A 16859-nucleotide genomic window follows, 5' to 3' on the forward strand; every position below is an offset into this window, starting at 1 on the left:
AAAGTCACAGTAAGAGACAATGGCGGAGACGGGAATAGAACCCAGGGGTCCAGACTAGACTCTCATTCTCTAACCGCTGTACTGAACTCACTGTTTAAGAAATAATCCCTGCCCCAAAGAGCTCATCATTTACTGTATATTTGTACAGCACTGACCTGGTTGAAGCCTCTCAGGGTATGTCTACACTGCTGTTAAAAAACCTGTGGCTGGCCCATTCCCATAGGCAGAGTTTGGAGTGGGCATGGGAGGGCATTGCCTTCCCAAACTGTAAGTCTCAGACAGGCAGCCTGAGTGTACAATGTAATGAGTTCTGCAGAGGAGATTGGAGAAATGCTGCTTCCAACTTGTGACTGTGAAAAAGGATATATCAGGCCAGATATTTCCAGTAGAGACAGGGAACTGTTAGTACCATTATACAAGGCACTGGTGAGATCGCATCAGGGATACTGTGTGCAAGTCTGGTCTCCTATGTTGAAAAAAGAAAAATTCAAACTGGAACAGGTACAGAGAAGGGCTACTAGGATGATCTGAGGAATGGAAACCTACCTGATGAGAAGAGACTCAAAGAGCTTGGCTTGTTTAGCCTAACCAATAGAAGGCTGGGGGGGGGATATGATTGCTCTCTGTAAATACATCAGAGGGATAAACACCAGTGAGGGAGAGAAGTTATTTAAGTTAAGCACCAGTGTGAACCCCAGAACAAATACATATAAACTGGCCATCAATGAGTTCAAGCTTAAAATTAGGTGAAGGTTTCTTACCATCAGAGGAGTCAAGTTCTGGAGCAGTCTCCCAAGGGGAGCAGTGGGGGCAAAAAACCTAACTGGCTTCAAGACCAAGCTTGATAAATGTATGGAGGGCATGGTATGATGGGACTGCCCATGATGGCATATGGCCCATTGATGACTGCCTGTAGCAAAACTCCCCAATGGCTGGAGATGGGACACTATATGGGGAGGGCTCTGAGTTACTAACGAGAATTATTTCCCGGGTATCTGCCTGGTGGGTCTTGCCACATGCTCAGGATCTAATTGATCATCACATTTGGGATCAGGAAGGAATTTTCCCCCCAGGTCAGATTGGCAGAGTCCATGGGAGGGGGGTTCACCTTCTTCTATGGATTCTCTGTAACTTGAAGTCTTTAAACCACAATTTGAGGACTTCAGTAACTCAGCCAGAGGTTAGGGGTCTGTTACAGGAGTGAGTGGGTAAGGTTCTGTGGCCTGCAATCTGCACCGAGTTGCTACAAAACATAGGGAACTGAAATAAGAAGTCAGACTAGATTATCATGATGGTCATGTGACTTTAGTAAGAGTACACATTGCAATTTTAAACCTAACCGGTGTCCCACAAGCTGTCAGAACATGTTAGTATTTGAGCTGAGTGAGTCTAATATTTATTAATTTTTCTTTCTTGATATAAGAATTAGATACAATGCTCCCATCAAATATTTCTAAGTTATTATCTGCAAAAAAAAAAATAGAGTTTTCAGTTGCCCAAATAGCCCCTGGAATCACAGTTAAAGTGGCACTCCCATCCTCCCAATCTGAAATGGCATCCCTGTGGGCAGGCACAGAATTTGTCCCCCCCGCTTCTCCCAACACGCCACCCCATTGACCTGACTGGAGCCCCTCCCACAACTATAGAAGTCACGCTGCGCCTATGTCCGTGCCAGCTGACTCAGGCTCGTGGAGCTCAGGCAAAGGGGCTGTTTCCTTGCACTGTAGATTTCCGGGCTCGGGCTCTGAGCAACCCCCGTCCAGCTGTCTTGTCCTGGTGTGATGGATGGCTGTCTTGGCGAGTGCCAGGAGAAGGCTGACGAGGAGCTCTCACACCTGTGTGAGGCCACGCCCACAGGTGGGATGTGCATGAATGGGGAGGTGTGGGAAAAAGAGCAACCAGAACCTCAAAGAGAGGCTACAGGTGAGATTCTCATGCAGCCCCCTGGCCCGGGGAGCTAGGGCTTTTAAGCAGCACCTCAGAGATCACAGTGTAATCAGGAGAACTGGCAACAGCAGGCTGGCACAAAACATAGGGAACTGAAATAAGAGGTGATGTTCAAAATGAGGGATCCTTACAAGGTCTGTGTGGAGGGACACTCTGAACCCTCACAGGATATGTCTCCCCATTGTTCGCCTCACAGCCCGTGAACACTGCAAGGCAGAGAATAATGCGTTCTTCTCCATGCTGTAACGTTCTGAGACTCCGGCCTGTAAAAACCAGCTGAGGCTTAGTCAGTCCTGCCCCACCCCTCATATTTCCAGTGAAACCCCCTTTCACCCATCCCCCTGTCATGCCGCCACTTCTTCCTCTCCAGCGTTTTGTCCCACTCCCCTGGGGAGAAGGGAACCCGTGGGAATTCTGAACACTCATCTACCGTATGCAAAAGCTCATCAGCCTGGCTGTGCAGTAACCTATTTGCACTACATGCTGCCTTTAAACAGGAGATTGGGCCATATAGGGATTGATCAGCCTGGCTATCCCCCGTGCAGCCTCAGAGTCCAGAGCAGGCCCAGAGCAAGCAGGAGGGGCTTTATGCAAACTCAGAGCCTACCTTCTCCAACCTGCTCCACCACAGGAGATTCACACCAACAAGCTGAGCCCACTGCAGAAGCAGCACTGTCCTGGCCCCCTCCGAAGCCCTGTCGCCAGCAGCCCTAGAGCAATGGCATCTGGTTGAAAATTTCAGGGACGATATATTTCCACTGAGCGGTTCCTTTATGGAAAGAAACGTTCTTTGGGGCGATATTGAATCAGACAGGCTTTTAATTGGCCATTTGTGTTCTCTTTCAAAGGGTGTTTTGGCGTGTCCTGAATGCATAGCACCCGGGCAAAGCCGAGCCTCTTTCTTTCCCTTTGCGCACACGAACACACCAGTTTGTGCGTGGGGCCGGAGCCTGCGAGAGCTGGTGTGTGCCCAAGTCAGGTTCATCGCCAGGCCTCCCCCTCTGCGCTGAGCGACCGTGAATCACAAGCCACCGGTGGGCCTATGCTGGGTAACCGGGTTGGGGTGCGGGAGGAGAATAGGCATGTCAGAGAAGACGCTGGCATAGCCATGATCCCTCATCATGCCAAAAGGGCACTGATCCTGGCATCAGTTCTCCGCCTTCTCTCCTCCTGCTAGGACATGCAACATCTCTACAGCACAGGCTTGGGGGTCCCGGTAGCCAGCACCTTTACCTTGGCACCTGTACTGCACTGGCTGGTGCCCCAAATGTCACTCAACCCCCTCCTCTCCTTTGTCACTCTGCCTCTCTCCGTCTCCCGCCATGGACTCTGGCCTCTCCCTAGCCTCTTCTCTCAGCCCTGTTGGCTGGCTCCATAAGATTTACACGTCCTCTGCCATCGAGCATGCTCGCCTCCCCCAGACTATTTCTCTCCCTCCTGTGCGTGCCGGATTCCACTTTGCAGTAAATATTAGCTGACCAAATGAACAACTGCAAGTGCCATTCTCACTCCCTAGAGTCTGCTCTTTTTTCCTCCCCTGTGGTTATTATTTTTAATTAGCTCACCGCTGTAATTGTTGACTAGTTCTAGAAAATATGCAAAGATTTCTAGATGGACTCTTCCCCCTCACATCACCTCCATACCTTTGCAGCGGTAGGTGACCCCCGAAAGGTTCAGGGGATAATCACTCCAAACGGGGGTTGCTTCTCTGAAGTCTCTGAATCTCCCAGGGCTGTGAACCTCACAGGAGAGGTGGATGGGCTTTAAAAAACAACCCGCCTCTCAGATGGTGTTTTGATACATTTGCTTCTGCTCCTGGCTGCAAAGGGGTCGTGCAGCAGTGAGCATCAATGTAATGAGAAAAAAGTCACCCAAACAGAATCGGCATAAAGAATAGCAGCTGGGGAGAGAACCCAGGGAGTCAGGACTTAGGTATAAAGCTTAAGTACTTTGTTGAATCGTGGCTATAGGTACTACAGGGCCATTGTGATCAAAGGTAGGACTTTGATGCCTGTTACGGACCCTTTGAAAGAAAAGAAAGGGGGTCTTGGGGTCAAGGCACTGGACTAGTATTTAGAGCTGTATTTAGTTCCTGAATCCGTCACAGGCTCCCTGCCTGCCTTGGGATAAATCCCTTGGTCTGTCTGTGCCTCTGTCTGTCTCTAAAATGGAGAAAATATTTCCTTTCTCCACCCCGTTGTCTGTCATGTCTATCTAGTTATAAGATCTTTGGGGCAGGGACTATGTTTTACTAGGTGTATGTATTGGTTAGATTGGAAGTGACCTTGGGGGTTTGTTTTTGTTTTGGCCTTCCTCTGCGGCATGGGCTGAAAGGCTATGGATGAGAAGTGGGAGACAGTTGTACTGGGGCCTCCAAAATGTGCGTATGTCTGTGTAAATAAAGTGAAGTGCCTGTGTGGGTCACTTAATCAGTTCCCTACCATTGCAGAGGCCTCCGGATTTGATGCACGTCAGTTCCTCCTGTTCTCTCCCCATGACATGTAATAAATGAGTTTCCTGTGCGTTGTAGTGTTGTCTAATTTTGGTTGTCAGGTTTGGTGTGCAGGTGTTGGTGGTCTGTGACATAGAGGAGATCAGACTAGGCGATCTGGTGGTTCCTTCTAGCCTAAACTATGTACATCACCCGTCACACTGGAGCCCAATCTCAAAAATAACTACATTCGGCATCTGGTGTAAATGTAACTTTTAATGTAATGTTGGCCAGTAGGGACTGCTGTAGAACAGTGCAAGATACTTCCTCTTTTTTCCTTCCACCAGAGCTGTGTCTGCAGGGCCAATCGAAGGAATGTTACCCAATTGAAGAGGAGATTACATTTTCTGACAATAACCCCGGTCGTTTTTACTAAAATTTGGACAGTAAAATACATTAAATGCAGACATACAGAAAATAAAAGCTGAGGTTGCAGAGAGATCTTGATTTAGTGCAAATATAAAAAGATAAAACAACTAAGAAATTAGGTAGAGTACGTAAATTTTGCCTAATAGATCCTCAAGAGGCCAAATCTGACAGTCTTAATTTTCAGAAGGGCCGGCCAAGAAAAGAACCGAGGGGAACATTTTTTACTGAGGTGAGCTGTTAATGTGGAATATACCAGGCAGCAGTAAATCCAGCTAAGTGTGAACAGCTTTAGAGAGACTTTCACTCTGGAAAGAACTTTTACAGAGGAAGCAATGTACTTGGCTGGTATTTTTCGCTGTTCCCTTTGTGGTTCTTAAAGGCTCTTTTTTTTTTTTGTTCTAATCAAGGCTTTTTCCTTCTCCCACTCAGCTTCTGTCTCTGATTTGTCTTGCAGGGATGTCACCGTCCAAGCCCACACTTGCAACACAATAGTAATATTTTGTAGTTACATTGCACCCTTCATTCACAGATCTCAAAGCACTCAGAGACGGGCAACTATTGCAGCATCTAGGACTTAATGGTCACCATGGCAACAGCAGAGCCAGAACTTAGATACACCCCTCCCCCACCCCACATTTGTAAAGACTCAATCTCTTGGTCTGGGGCTACAAATGCATCTCAATTAGTTGTCAACGGTACAGAGCTGGTTTTATCCAGCAGAGGCAGAGATGCACATACACGCTAGCTAGTTGATTACAGTATTATTAACCCCATTTTGAAGGTGGGGAAAATTGAGGCACAGAGGGGTTAAGTGACTTACCCAAGGGCATGGCTGGAAACAGTGGCAACACAGTCCAATTACTTTGGTGTCTGACACTGGCCAGCACCTAATAGGAAGAAGGCAAGAGGAAGGCAAACAATCCTCCAGTGTTCTCTGAGGCACTGATTGGTTCCATGATAGAGGAAAGACAGACTTTCTCCTCTAGACCACTAGTTCAAATCCGGTCTATGCTGGTGACAACTGAAAGTTTTTATTCTCTCTCTGATGACCGATGGGGGACACTTTTGGTGGTCTGTCCAGTTCCCAAGCCTCAGATGTCCACAACTACCTTATTGGTAGTCCTAATACAGAGGTCAAGAGCCGGATGCACTGCAGTCTCTGAACTAAATAAGAAGAGTTGACAGCAACAGGGAGTAGTTAGGCAAACAGGGATGAGGGAGAGAAAGGGTTGGAATTAATTCACAAATGTATTGGGTAAAAAATAGCAGCTGAAAATGTGCGAGAGACGAGAAAGTGGAGAGAAAAAGGGGCTAGGGACAGATGGAGAGGAGGAGGGAGAGAAGACGGGGAAGAGGAGAGAATGGCACAGAAACTAGTTTAAAGATCTGATAAATACAGACACCATCTGCATCTACCAATACAGTGTAGGTATAGACACGTGCCAGGTACATACTATATGCATGTGGGCCAGATACTTCGGCCAGGTTTTCAAAAGGGGGACTAGTGATTATGAGCTATCTTAAAGGGGCCTCATTTTCCACTGAAAACAACACGTCAGGGCTAATGTAAAGATGCTCACTCCGTCAGATGGTAACACCCTGCTAAATAGAGCGCTCCGTGATTAGGTGGCTGTGTAACATTTCTCTAAACGAAAGCTGACCGTTGTAATGAATACCGTGTTGTCTCTGAGAGTTACGTGGCTAGGACTGGTAAAAAGGGAGGAGTAGGAGGGGGCCCAAAAACCATTGTGCACCTTCCCTCCACCAAGCAGGTGCCTCTCAACCAGGGCACGCAAAAGTTGAGACCCTGGAAATCACTAATCAACTTGTCCTGGGGAAATTCAGGTCCCATCAGCCCCCTGGGTTGAATTCCATTGAGGAACATGGAGTTCTTGTTTAATTAAACAACAAACCAAAAGACCCTCCCTTTCTCCAGGACAGATATGACTTGAAGGTCCATCTTGTGATGCGCAGCACGTTTTTATCCATCTCACCCGCTATGTTCTATTCCTCCCTGCTGTTTTGTGATCTCCTTTTCCCCAACTTTATGGGCTTCTAGATCCTACAGCTGTGAGTGACCATGCCAGAGCCATGTTTTAATACTGTTTCCCCTTCACCCATGTGGACGTGGTGTTTTCCTTATCAATCAGGCTAGCAAAACCATGTAATAAAATAAATCCATTGTGTGTTTCCCCTCTTCTCTGAACATCCTAACTGTTAGGGGAACTCATTAACAACCCGGTAGCTGTTTGGCTAGGCTAAAACAAAACTGTATCTCTTATGGAAGAGTCCTGTTGAATTTGATTGGGATTCAACCAATTGGGTTCTACAGGAATTACTATAGACCGAAGAAGGTAATAGAGAATTCTAAGCTTTCTGTAGCTTTAAAAATAAAGGTTTGTATCCATTCTATAGAATTCTATGGCAGGGATATAATTTTTCTATTAAATTCTATAGATGGTCCAAAAAACTGACTGATCATTTTCTTAAGGGACCGATCGGAAACAGTTTTTAAACATTGTTTGGTCACCCCTCTGCTGCACGACCAATCTGTGCATTAACTGTGTTGCAGAGGGAAAGGATAGCCTTGTGGTCCTACCAAAGACGTTGGTTCAACACCTGGCTCTACCATGGACTCCCTTGGCTAGATCACTTAGGGCTGGATCTGGCCCAATATCGCTCTCCGTCCTGTGAAAGGGGCAAATTATATTTTCTACTGTGTACTTAAATTGCAACCTCTTTCGGGTAGAAGCCGCCTCTTTCTTTGTGCTTAGTACAATCCTACAACATGGCTCCGGTCTTGCTTAGAGCCTCTCTGTGCTACTGGAACACAAATAGCAACATGTAGGATGGATGGTTCAGATGGGACCTTATGCTGCTGCATGGTTTTGCTAGCACCGAAACATGGCTCCTCAGCCCAGAAACCCTTCCCCATGCATGCTGATCAGAGGCAGTATCCTGGAAGGCTGTTAGCCAGCACCGTGGATAAACATCTTGCTTGTTAGTGGAGTCTCGAGTGAACTGCGGGCAGGGCCTTAGAGCCAGGTCTTGTTGGAATCTGGAGCGCTAGCATGCTGGGTAACACAGACAACGCCGAGTTGGCGAGTGCCTTTCAACAGGAATGTAGGGATCCATACTAATAGACTCTGTCAGGGTTTTCTTAAATTCTCCCCGAGCCGAGGGGGAGGAAAGAAGAGCGTGGCTGGGTCTCTGGCTTGGAGCTGGAAGGGATGCTAGCTGCCTCTGCCTCTCTGACTGCAGCTTCCTATAGCTCTGGGGAGACGGAGCGAAAATCCAGTAGCAGCAGCAAGGTTGGAGAACAAGCTGATCAAACACTTCGGTCCTTCATTCCCAGGGGTCTTGCTGGCTGCTCACCGTGAGCTTCTGGCCCCATTGCCTGACTCACTCCTCAGCCTCCAGTCTTCCCATCCCTCACTAATTACTTCCAGGCCTGTACTCCTGACCTTTGCAAGCTGCTGATTAGAGCAAGGAGGGAGAAATCTCCAAGGGCGATTGTGGCCAACCTCCGCCACTAATAAAACCTGAGATTGACAATCAGAAGGAAGGAAAGAGTGGGGTGGGGAGAAGAGACTCGTCCTCACAAGCTCAGTTTCTTTCTGAGCCTGTTGTGTGCTGAGAGCCGATCAGAGCTTGTTACCCTCACGAGTGACAGTCCACCACTGCTGAACCCTGGGTGCCCCCAGGAGATCATGCTGAGATCCAAGTACTTCTCGGTTCTGTGATTTTATTAGAGATTGGTCTGACGCAAAGCCATGGAGCTGGGCACCCACATGGGCTGGGGGTGTTTGAAATCCAGGTCTGGAGTTTGCAGATGGCCCCATCTTCATAACAATTGTTATTATTCTTAGCAGGCCCACCTAAGCTCAGGGCCCAATTGTGCTGGGTGCTGTACATACACATAGTAAGAAGCAATCTCTGCAGAAAAGAACTTGCAGCCTAAATAGACTAGACAGACAAAGGGCAGGAGAGAGAGCAGTATTATCCCCATTTTTCTGACAGGGAACTGAGGCATACAGAGACTAAGTTATTTAGGAGTTAAAAGTTATTTAGGAGCCTAACTCCCCCATTCATTTCTGTGGGAGTTAGGCACCTAAATACCTTTCCAAATCTGGCCCAAGATCACACAGGAACTCTGTGGCAGAGCTGGGAATTGAACTTGAGTTTCCTGAGACCCAAGCCAGTGTCTTAATAACAAGCCCCCCTTCCTCTCATTTTCCTTTTATAATGGTGGACCCAAAGCTCCACTTCCCGTCAACCCCAGCCATCAAATTCAGATCCAAATTTTGTCCCCTTAGCACAAACCCACCCACCCACTCTTTTGCAAAGTTCTCTGTCTTCCCTCCCCATTCCTACTCCTTTCTATTGAGACCAGCATGTTCACTCATTATTAATTATATTGTGGGTCCCAAATGCATTAGAAGTGTGATTCAAATGTATGCCAGAAAAATTACAGTGACTGTGTCACCCACCACTGAAATGCAGCCACCTCTGGGGCATAACATGGCAGCTGGAAATGTGAAGGATGGTAGGAGGTGTGTGGAGGTTAGTGGGGCAGAAAGGCAGTGAAGGTTGATTAGCTAGAGTGGGGAAAGGTTATCTTGTCTAAACTCTGCACGTTTGGAAAGGAATAGAGGTTAGGGCAACTTTTTATCTCCCCTCAATCACTTGGCTCAACCCCCAACTCTAATATCACATGGATCCACCATTCCACATTTAATCTGCTTGTGCTTCCTGCTCTTCTGTGTCCAAAACAGCCCCTGGAGGGAGTCTGGTTTAGGCGAATAAGCTGCACAGTCTCCTTCACAGTCGTTCCACTCCATTGGGTAAATACCCAGTTAGGCAGGTTTTTGTTACATAAATATGTATAACATTCTCTCTCTCTCTCCTCCCCCGTCTCTCACACATATGCCCAGCTATAGATAGCAGGGAGTTATCTGTCTGTCTATCTATCCATCCCCCCTGTCTGTGGCTATCCATCCAGTCATGCGTATTCTTATCTCTGGAGGCTGGCTCAGCCTTTGGAAGGTAGATATGCACTGAGGCAGGATCTCAGTTCAATCTTCCCCTTGTATGCATTACACTCATTTCAGCGTTATTTCAGAAACATGCACTGTGTGTCAACAGCTTCCTATCCCAAGGGGTAAACACCAATTTACCCACCAGACCGGAAAGCCCCTGCAGCAGCAATCACTCCAGTCAACCCAGTCCTTGCGCTGGTACGTGCTTGATGGACTTGATCTCCGTACGTAGGGCCAAGGTGCAGATGGTTTGTGGTTTATTACTTCCTCTCAGCAGCTCCATATGCATTTCCCCTGTATCGATGCCTGGGGTGATCTAGCAGGGGCAGCAGGCCAGTCTCTCAGTTACCTTGAGCCATCATTGACCCTGCTTAAGTGGACCAGCCAACTTGAATGTTTGGGGTAAAGCAAACTTTTTTTTTAAGAGCTATGCCACCTTTGGATGGAAAGCCCAGCCTCTGCCCAGTTTCATCAGGCCTGGCTGCCCTACTTATCCATATGAAGTAGTCAGCATGTCTCAGCCATACCTCTTGCCTTGAGCCAATGAGAGTCCCTGCAGCATTAGGCTCTTGGCTAGTGCTGTGTCTTTAGGGTCGTGACATTTCAATGCATGATAGAAATTGATCTGGCTGGCCTGATTATTCCAAAAGACCTGAGCAACGCCAGGGATCCCCTCTTACATGTACACACACTGCTAGGATCCTTTCCATTTCAAAGCTCCTCAAACCTTAGCACCCGCCCCTCCCCACCCCCCAGACTTGAGGGGACCTTTAAGGACTCTAAAAGCTCCCAAGTCTCTAGCCATAGTCAGGAAATTGTAACCACCACATTTGGAACTTGACTCATTCCTGTCACACCCCCAGTCTAGGGAAGGCACATGGAGGCATGGTAAAGCAGCTAGAACTCCCTTCACTGGCCATATCACCCCGCATAGAGTACACCCCCCATCTTGTAGAGTAGGTAACACATCCTCAGATGCTCCATCTGATCGCTGACCCAGCGGGTTCCATCAGAGAGAGAAATCTAAAGGGTGTTAACAGAGAGCTTGCCACTGGCGAGTCTGCTCCGCAGGGGTTAATTTTGCAGGCAGGCAATTAAAACATCACCTGGTCAGCAGCCTGTTGGTAGGGCATCTGAGCTGCTTCCTGAGCTACCAGGAAATGCCCACCCTGACTCGGGCATTGTGGAACAGGTGCCATGCAGGGGGCCCTCTGAGCCCCGTGTGCAGGCTGGGTGATCCTTGGCATGGGCCTGTTGATGATAATGGCAGAGGGCACTGGGCCATGAGGGGTGGATGAAAAGCCCTGAGCATCTCCTTGTGCACTGACCTTTGGGTCAGTGCCTGGCAGCACACAAAGGGAAGAACTTGCTTGGATGGGGAAGGCAGGGCAAGGGGAGCCCTGTGCTTAGATGACAGGTGGGGCCAGGGCGGATCTGCATTCAGGTGCACCATGTGTGTGGGGTAGGTGAGGCCAGGGCTGGGGGCTGTATGCCCAGAGTTGGGCAGAGAGGAAATGCGGTGCTTTGGGCACGGGCAGGGTATGCGTGAGGGGTGCTGGAGGCCACCTGGGGGCATGGAGAGGGAGGAAGCAGGAGAAACTGGGGGTGTGGGAGAAGCTGAGCAAGTCCTTGTTAGTGGGCTATTATGTATTTGTCTTGTGGTTGCACCGAGCAGCTTCAGACATGGACCAGGACCCCAGGGTGCTAGGCGCTGTACAAACAGAAAGAAAAGCCGGTCCCTGTGCAACCAAACTATAAAACTAGAGACAACAGACGGATCCGGACAGAGCACAAGGAAACCAGGAGACAATACATGATGGGCGGTGGTCCCAGTGCACCAGCTGCCTAAGCTGGGGTGACTTATGTATGAGCGGGGACAGCGAGGGTCTCATCGTTGTGTGGTGCCCTACTGTAAACCCAGCAGCCAGCGCTGATGCCTGCAGGGTGGGAGATTTATGCTTCTCAGAGGGGTCCCTGCTGCAGCTGCAGGAATGGTTTAATTACACACACACACACACTCTCTCTCTCTCTTCCCCCCCCCCCTCCACGCTGCTATGCCTGGCGCTGCGATGGTTAACGGGGGTGGAAGAGGCTGGTGGTCCCCTGGCTCGGTGATGCCGCCTCTGCGGGAGCCCAGAGCAAGCCCGGCTCCTCGCGCTTGCACCGCAGTGGGCAGCCCGGCGCGGGCAGGGTTAAAGTGGGAGAGCCCCGCAGCGGCTCCGCGTTGCTCAGTGCGGCGGGGCCGGAGCCCGGGCGCTGGTCAGTGATGGAGGCGCTGCCATGACAACCCCGGGAAGGCAGCGCCCGGGCGGGCGAGCTCCGAGGCGATGCTCCCGGCCGGGAGGCAGCGCGCAGCTGGGCTGCTGAAAGTGGGGGCAGCCGCCGGCTCCTGCGCGCCTCTGCTGCGCGCCTCGCGCCTCCCGCCGGCCGCCGCGCCCTGCCCGCGCTGAGCCGAGCCGAGCCGAGCCGGGCTCCTTCCCTGCGCCCGCCGGAGAGCCGAGCCGAGCCGAGCCGAGCCCGGGCGGCTGGAGCGCGCCAGGCTGGCTTCGCCTTGCGCTGCGGGAGAGCCGCTGCCAGCAGAGTCCTCTGCTCCGCAGGGAAGTTTTGATCTTGCGACAGAAGCAAATTTTTTTTGTGGCTTTTCTTTATTTTTCCTTCTCCTCCTCCCTTTCCTTCCCCCACCCCCGGGCCCGCTCCTGCCCCCCGGCCCGGGGCCAGCCCGGTTTTGACAGCCGCCCCCCCGCTCTTGCCAGAGAGCCTCACGCGTCCTCCTTGGGTTATAAACTTTTGATGCCCGATCTCCGCAGCGCGTGCCCGGCTGAATCTTAAAGTGGCGTCTGGAGCAGAGAGAGATCCGTGACCTTCATCTCTCGCTCGGCACCTTCCCTCCTCCTCTTCCTCCGCCCCCCACCCTGCCCCCTTCCTCCTCCCTCGCCCGAGGAACACTGGGGGCTCCCTCCGGACGCTCGGGTCTCTGAGGCTGGATTGCCAGGGGCGCTGCTAATCTCCGAGGAGCTCCGTGCCTGCCCTGCGCTCCCGCCCCGTGTGCCTCTTCCCCCCGCGCCCCGGTTCCTCCTGGCTGCCTTGTCGGGGGTGTTGCTGGCCTGTTGGAAAGTCCCCGCTGCCCAGGATGGGGGTCGGCGGGGGCTTAGCCGTGCCCTGGAGGTGCCTCGTCGTCCTCTGTCTCAGGCTGCTCTTCCTTGTGCCCGCAGGAGTGCCCGTGCGCAGCGGAGATGCCACCTTCCCCAAAGCTATGGACAACGTGACCGTCAGACAAGGGGAGAGCGCCACCCTCAGGTAGGAGCAGCTGCTTTCCCTCTGGGTATCTACAGGGGTCTTGCTCGGTGGGTGCTCCGGCCCCAGGGGCATGCCAGGAGGGGCCATGTAGAAGTGGAACCAGCCTGCGGAGCCAGGGCTTCGATGCCACATTGCAACAGGGTTTAGCCTTGGCTCTGACTGTTTCTCCTGTAAAAACAGGTTGAGAGGGTTTGTCGTGAGTGGGGTGGGGTGAGACCCCCGAGTCAGGGAAGAACGTGCAATGCTGAGTCAGGGGCTCCGGAGTTGGGAGTGGCATGGGGGTTGCTGACATGGTAATGGGGGTGTCTCTGCATAGAGTGCCAGGGCGTCTAAAGGAACGAAGAGGGTACGTTCTGTTGTTTCTTCAGCACTGGGGCGTGGGTGCCAGATGCGGGGGTTGCAGTGAAACGTGGGTGCTGGGTGGCGTGTTGGCGGTGTCACGGTGGAGCTGGCAGGAGAACGCTGGTGCCAGACAGTGAGCTGGCAATTGGGTTTAGGTGGCAGACAGTGAGCTTGCGCTGGCTGGCACTCCAGTTCTCTTCCTAAAGTTGTGTGTATGTGTGTGGGAGGAGAGGTGGGGTGAGTATCAGGGTTCTGTATTGCCTGTGTATCTATGTCAGTTTGCATTTCTAACCGGTTTCCAGGGCTGTGATGCCTCCGGAGATGTCAGTATTTTGCCTTGATCACTTTATATTCTCTGCACACATCTGTTAATATCAAATCAATCTTTTACTCCGGGGGTGCATCTTATGAATTCTGATGGATGTTTTACCTTACACTGTTTGCTGCAAAAGAAATGCAGGCAACTTATATACAGATGGGCCGCTTCTACATGAGGCAGTACAGCAGAACGTCCCTTTCCCTTTCCTCGGCGATTTACAGGTGTGCCCAGTGTGCTGTGGGCGCATGGTTTTGGCACAGCAGAGACAGCCAGTTCAGTAGATGCTGACTGTGCTGCTTGTGGTCAGATAGACAGGTCCAGTGTTTTTCCGGTCATCTGTGTGGCATGAAGTGTCCGTGGTGGGGTGTGGATTTTGTGTATGGATCTTAAACAAACAGGTCCTGAGAACTTTGCATTCTCCTGCCCTGTCTTGAATGCCAAATAGTCTGTGATACCGTTCCACCACACTAGCCTGCCTGCTTCCTTCCATACACCCAGAACGGCAGGGCTGCAGTAAGCAGTTCTTCCTCCCAAACTGGCACAAGGGGGAGCAACATGCAGGCTAAGTGTGTCATCTAGCAGCTGACCCACATAGGGGATAAGAGCCTACTATGATTACCAGCTGGCATGTCCTCCTTTAAGTTCAGGCAGCAGAGGTGCTGAAGGGCCTGGGTTCTATCCCTGCTGGTGCCCCATGGTGGGGGGGGTCACTACCAAAAGGATGCTGAATTCTGAGAAGAGTGACTGATAAGCCCTGCCCTTTTAATGGGGGCTTTGCCCCATTTACCTACCCGCTTCCTGGTCTGTCATCTCCCTGCTTCATGGGCAGAGGGGCTCCCGGAGGGAGATGGACAAATCGCACCCTGCCGTTCAGACAGTGGCCTTGTTAAAACAGGACCCGCAACACCGCTGCCCCTTTCCAAAGCTCATTCCCAAAATTAGCTAATGAGCCCACACATACTCTTGTGAGAAGAAAGAGCAAACAGAACAGAAATCCAGAGGCAAAGTGCCACCCACCCCGTCATACATAGGGGAATTGGGGTTAGGACTCAGGACTCCAGTGCTTAACCCTCTGGCTCTGAAATAAACACACTTTCTGCAGGCCAGGCAGAGGGCCCCCCTCCCACCACAGCTCCCCTCTGTGCTCTATCCTCTTCAGGGTCAGATTCTCCCTGAGGTCTGCCCAGCCCAAGCCGGGGTGGTTTACAACTTGTGATTAAAGGGACGCAGGTTAAAAAGCCAAAGGCACAATTTCCGTTTTGCTCCCAATAATACAGCCTCTGAGATAATTAACCTAAGCTGGTTAAAAATCTCATTGTTCTTTCACCCTGGATGCTGCTTGGTGGTTTTCTGAATTTCTCCCAGCCTGGAAAACGGAGGCAGACTAGTTAGTAAACTTTCAGGTTCTCATGCCCTAGCAAAGTGCTGTGCTGTTAAGGCTGCAAATCTAACAGGGAGAGAAGATCGTATGTGCAAAATATAAAGCCATTTTCTTTTAGGGTTCTTGGTTTTAAACCACTGGGAACATGCCTCTTGGTCTAATAGCTTAAATTTTAGGGATACATTTGATCTGATGCTGTCTCTGATGCACTCTCTGATTTCCACCAGCAGAGGGCCAACTTTGATCTATTTTTTGAGGCTCTGGCCTGGTTGCCTGCTGTGAGGCTGGCGCTTGCGGCGGCTGGCCTTGGGAACGGGAACGGTTGGGAAGAATCCAGCCCCATAGCTGTTGGGCTTTTCAGCCTTTATCAGTCTCTCTCTCTCCTTTCATCTTTTCTTTTTTTTTTTTTACCATCTGTCTCTCCGTCTCTTCAACCTCCCCTTCTTTATCCCCTGTCTCCTCATCACCCTGTGCCTCTTCTCCACTTTCCCCATTTCCACACTCTGCCCTTTCCATCCTTTCATCCCCAGCCACTCTCCTTGCAGTGAGCCACTCCCCCGTCAGCCCCTTGCACTTGCTTTGGTGGTGGCATCGCTGGGAGCCCAGCCACAGGAATTGTGTGCAGCTCTCCTCGTGCCTTTCCATGATAACTGCTTGCCAGGCTCTGCTGGTACCTCCTGCCAGCCCCACTTCCAGCTGGCCTTGCCAGGCTCCCTTTTGAATTTTTTCCCTGCCGCCTGGCTGCCAGCCCCTAGAAGACAATTAGCTGCTCAGTGAGCTAATGAAGATTCAGGACCCCCTAATGCGGAGCGCCCGCAGTGTCTATGCTAGCCCATCGCAGCCTGGACCTCTCAGGGAATGGTTTGTCTAATGGAGGCCCTGGGAGGCTATCAAAGCCAGGGCACCAGCTTCCCTGCTGTGCTCCACCATGGTGCCACTTCCCTTCCCAGGGGCTCCACTGCGCAGAATGATCAGTACGTGTGTTGAAAAGCACAGCCTTAGCTCTCTCTGGAGCTGGGTTATTGCCATCACACGGGAGAACTCCACTAACCGTAGGAACACTCCTCGACTGCCAGGGCCTTCATTGCTGAAAGCAGCTGTTGCAGCTCAATCCGACTATCTGAGACAGACATGTGCAATTCATCTTTAAAGTGAACCTTCCACTTCCCTCAGATAATGTGGCATGGCGTTTGTCCTTACCTGAGATGTGGCCCCGGCAGCCGAGCAGCGGGCTACGGCATTTTGCAGGGTTATGGTGTATCAGGGATGTAGTGGGAAATGATTTGCATCAGCACTGAGCAGGCTGCAATATCCTGCGGGAGATGATATATCAAGGATGCAGCTGGTGCTGATTCGCAACAGCCCTGTACAGCAGACCGCAATATCTTGCAGGAGACAGGGTAGCGGGGATGCATGTGATACTGCTTTGCAGTTTCAGGGAGAGGGTACATTGGGATGCATCTGACATTGATTTGTGGCTTCACCGTGCAACAGGCTGCAGTATCCCAGAAGACAGTGCAGTGGGATGCATGCAATACAGATTTGAGAATGTCCTTCCCCCATGGGACAGGAAAGCAGTGACACTCTTAAAACAGACTTCCAAGACTCACTGCATTATGCATTGATGACAGCTTGCATTAGGCCTCCGGCATGCACAGTCTCTGATCTGATCCT

At 50.9% G+C, this 16859-nt stretch overlaps 1 protein-coding gene across 8 annotated transcripts in view; it reads left to right on the top strand.

Annotated features, from left to right (window-relative positions):
• Nucleotides 1–16859, top strand: part of OPCML (opioid binding protein/cell adhesion molecule like) — an 823390-nt gene that overhangs the window by 471658 nt on the left and 334873 nt on the right. For 7 of the 8 annotated variants that reach the window (XM_044996760.1, XM_044996761.1, XM_044996762.1 and 4 more), the window contains one exon: nucleotides 13059–13143. In XM_044996760.1, coding sequence (XP_044852695.1) covers nucleotides 13059–13143 — 85 coding nt within the window. Of the gene's footprint in view, nucleotides 1–12387; nucleotides 13144–16859 lie in introns of those variants that run through there. The other variant, XM_044996767.1, reaches the window with a different exon arrangement.

This window comes from Mauremys mutica, chromosome 22 (assembly GCF_020497125.1).
Source record: "Mauremys mutica isolate MM-2020 ecotype Southern chromosome 22, ASM2049712v1, whole genome shotgun sequence".
NCBI lineage: Eukaryota > Metazoa > Chordata > Testudines > Geoemydidae > Mauremys > Mauremys mutica.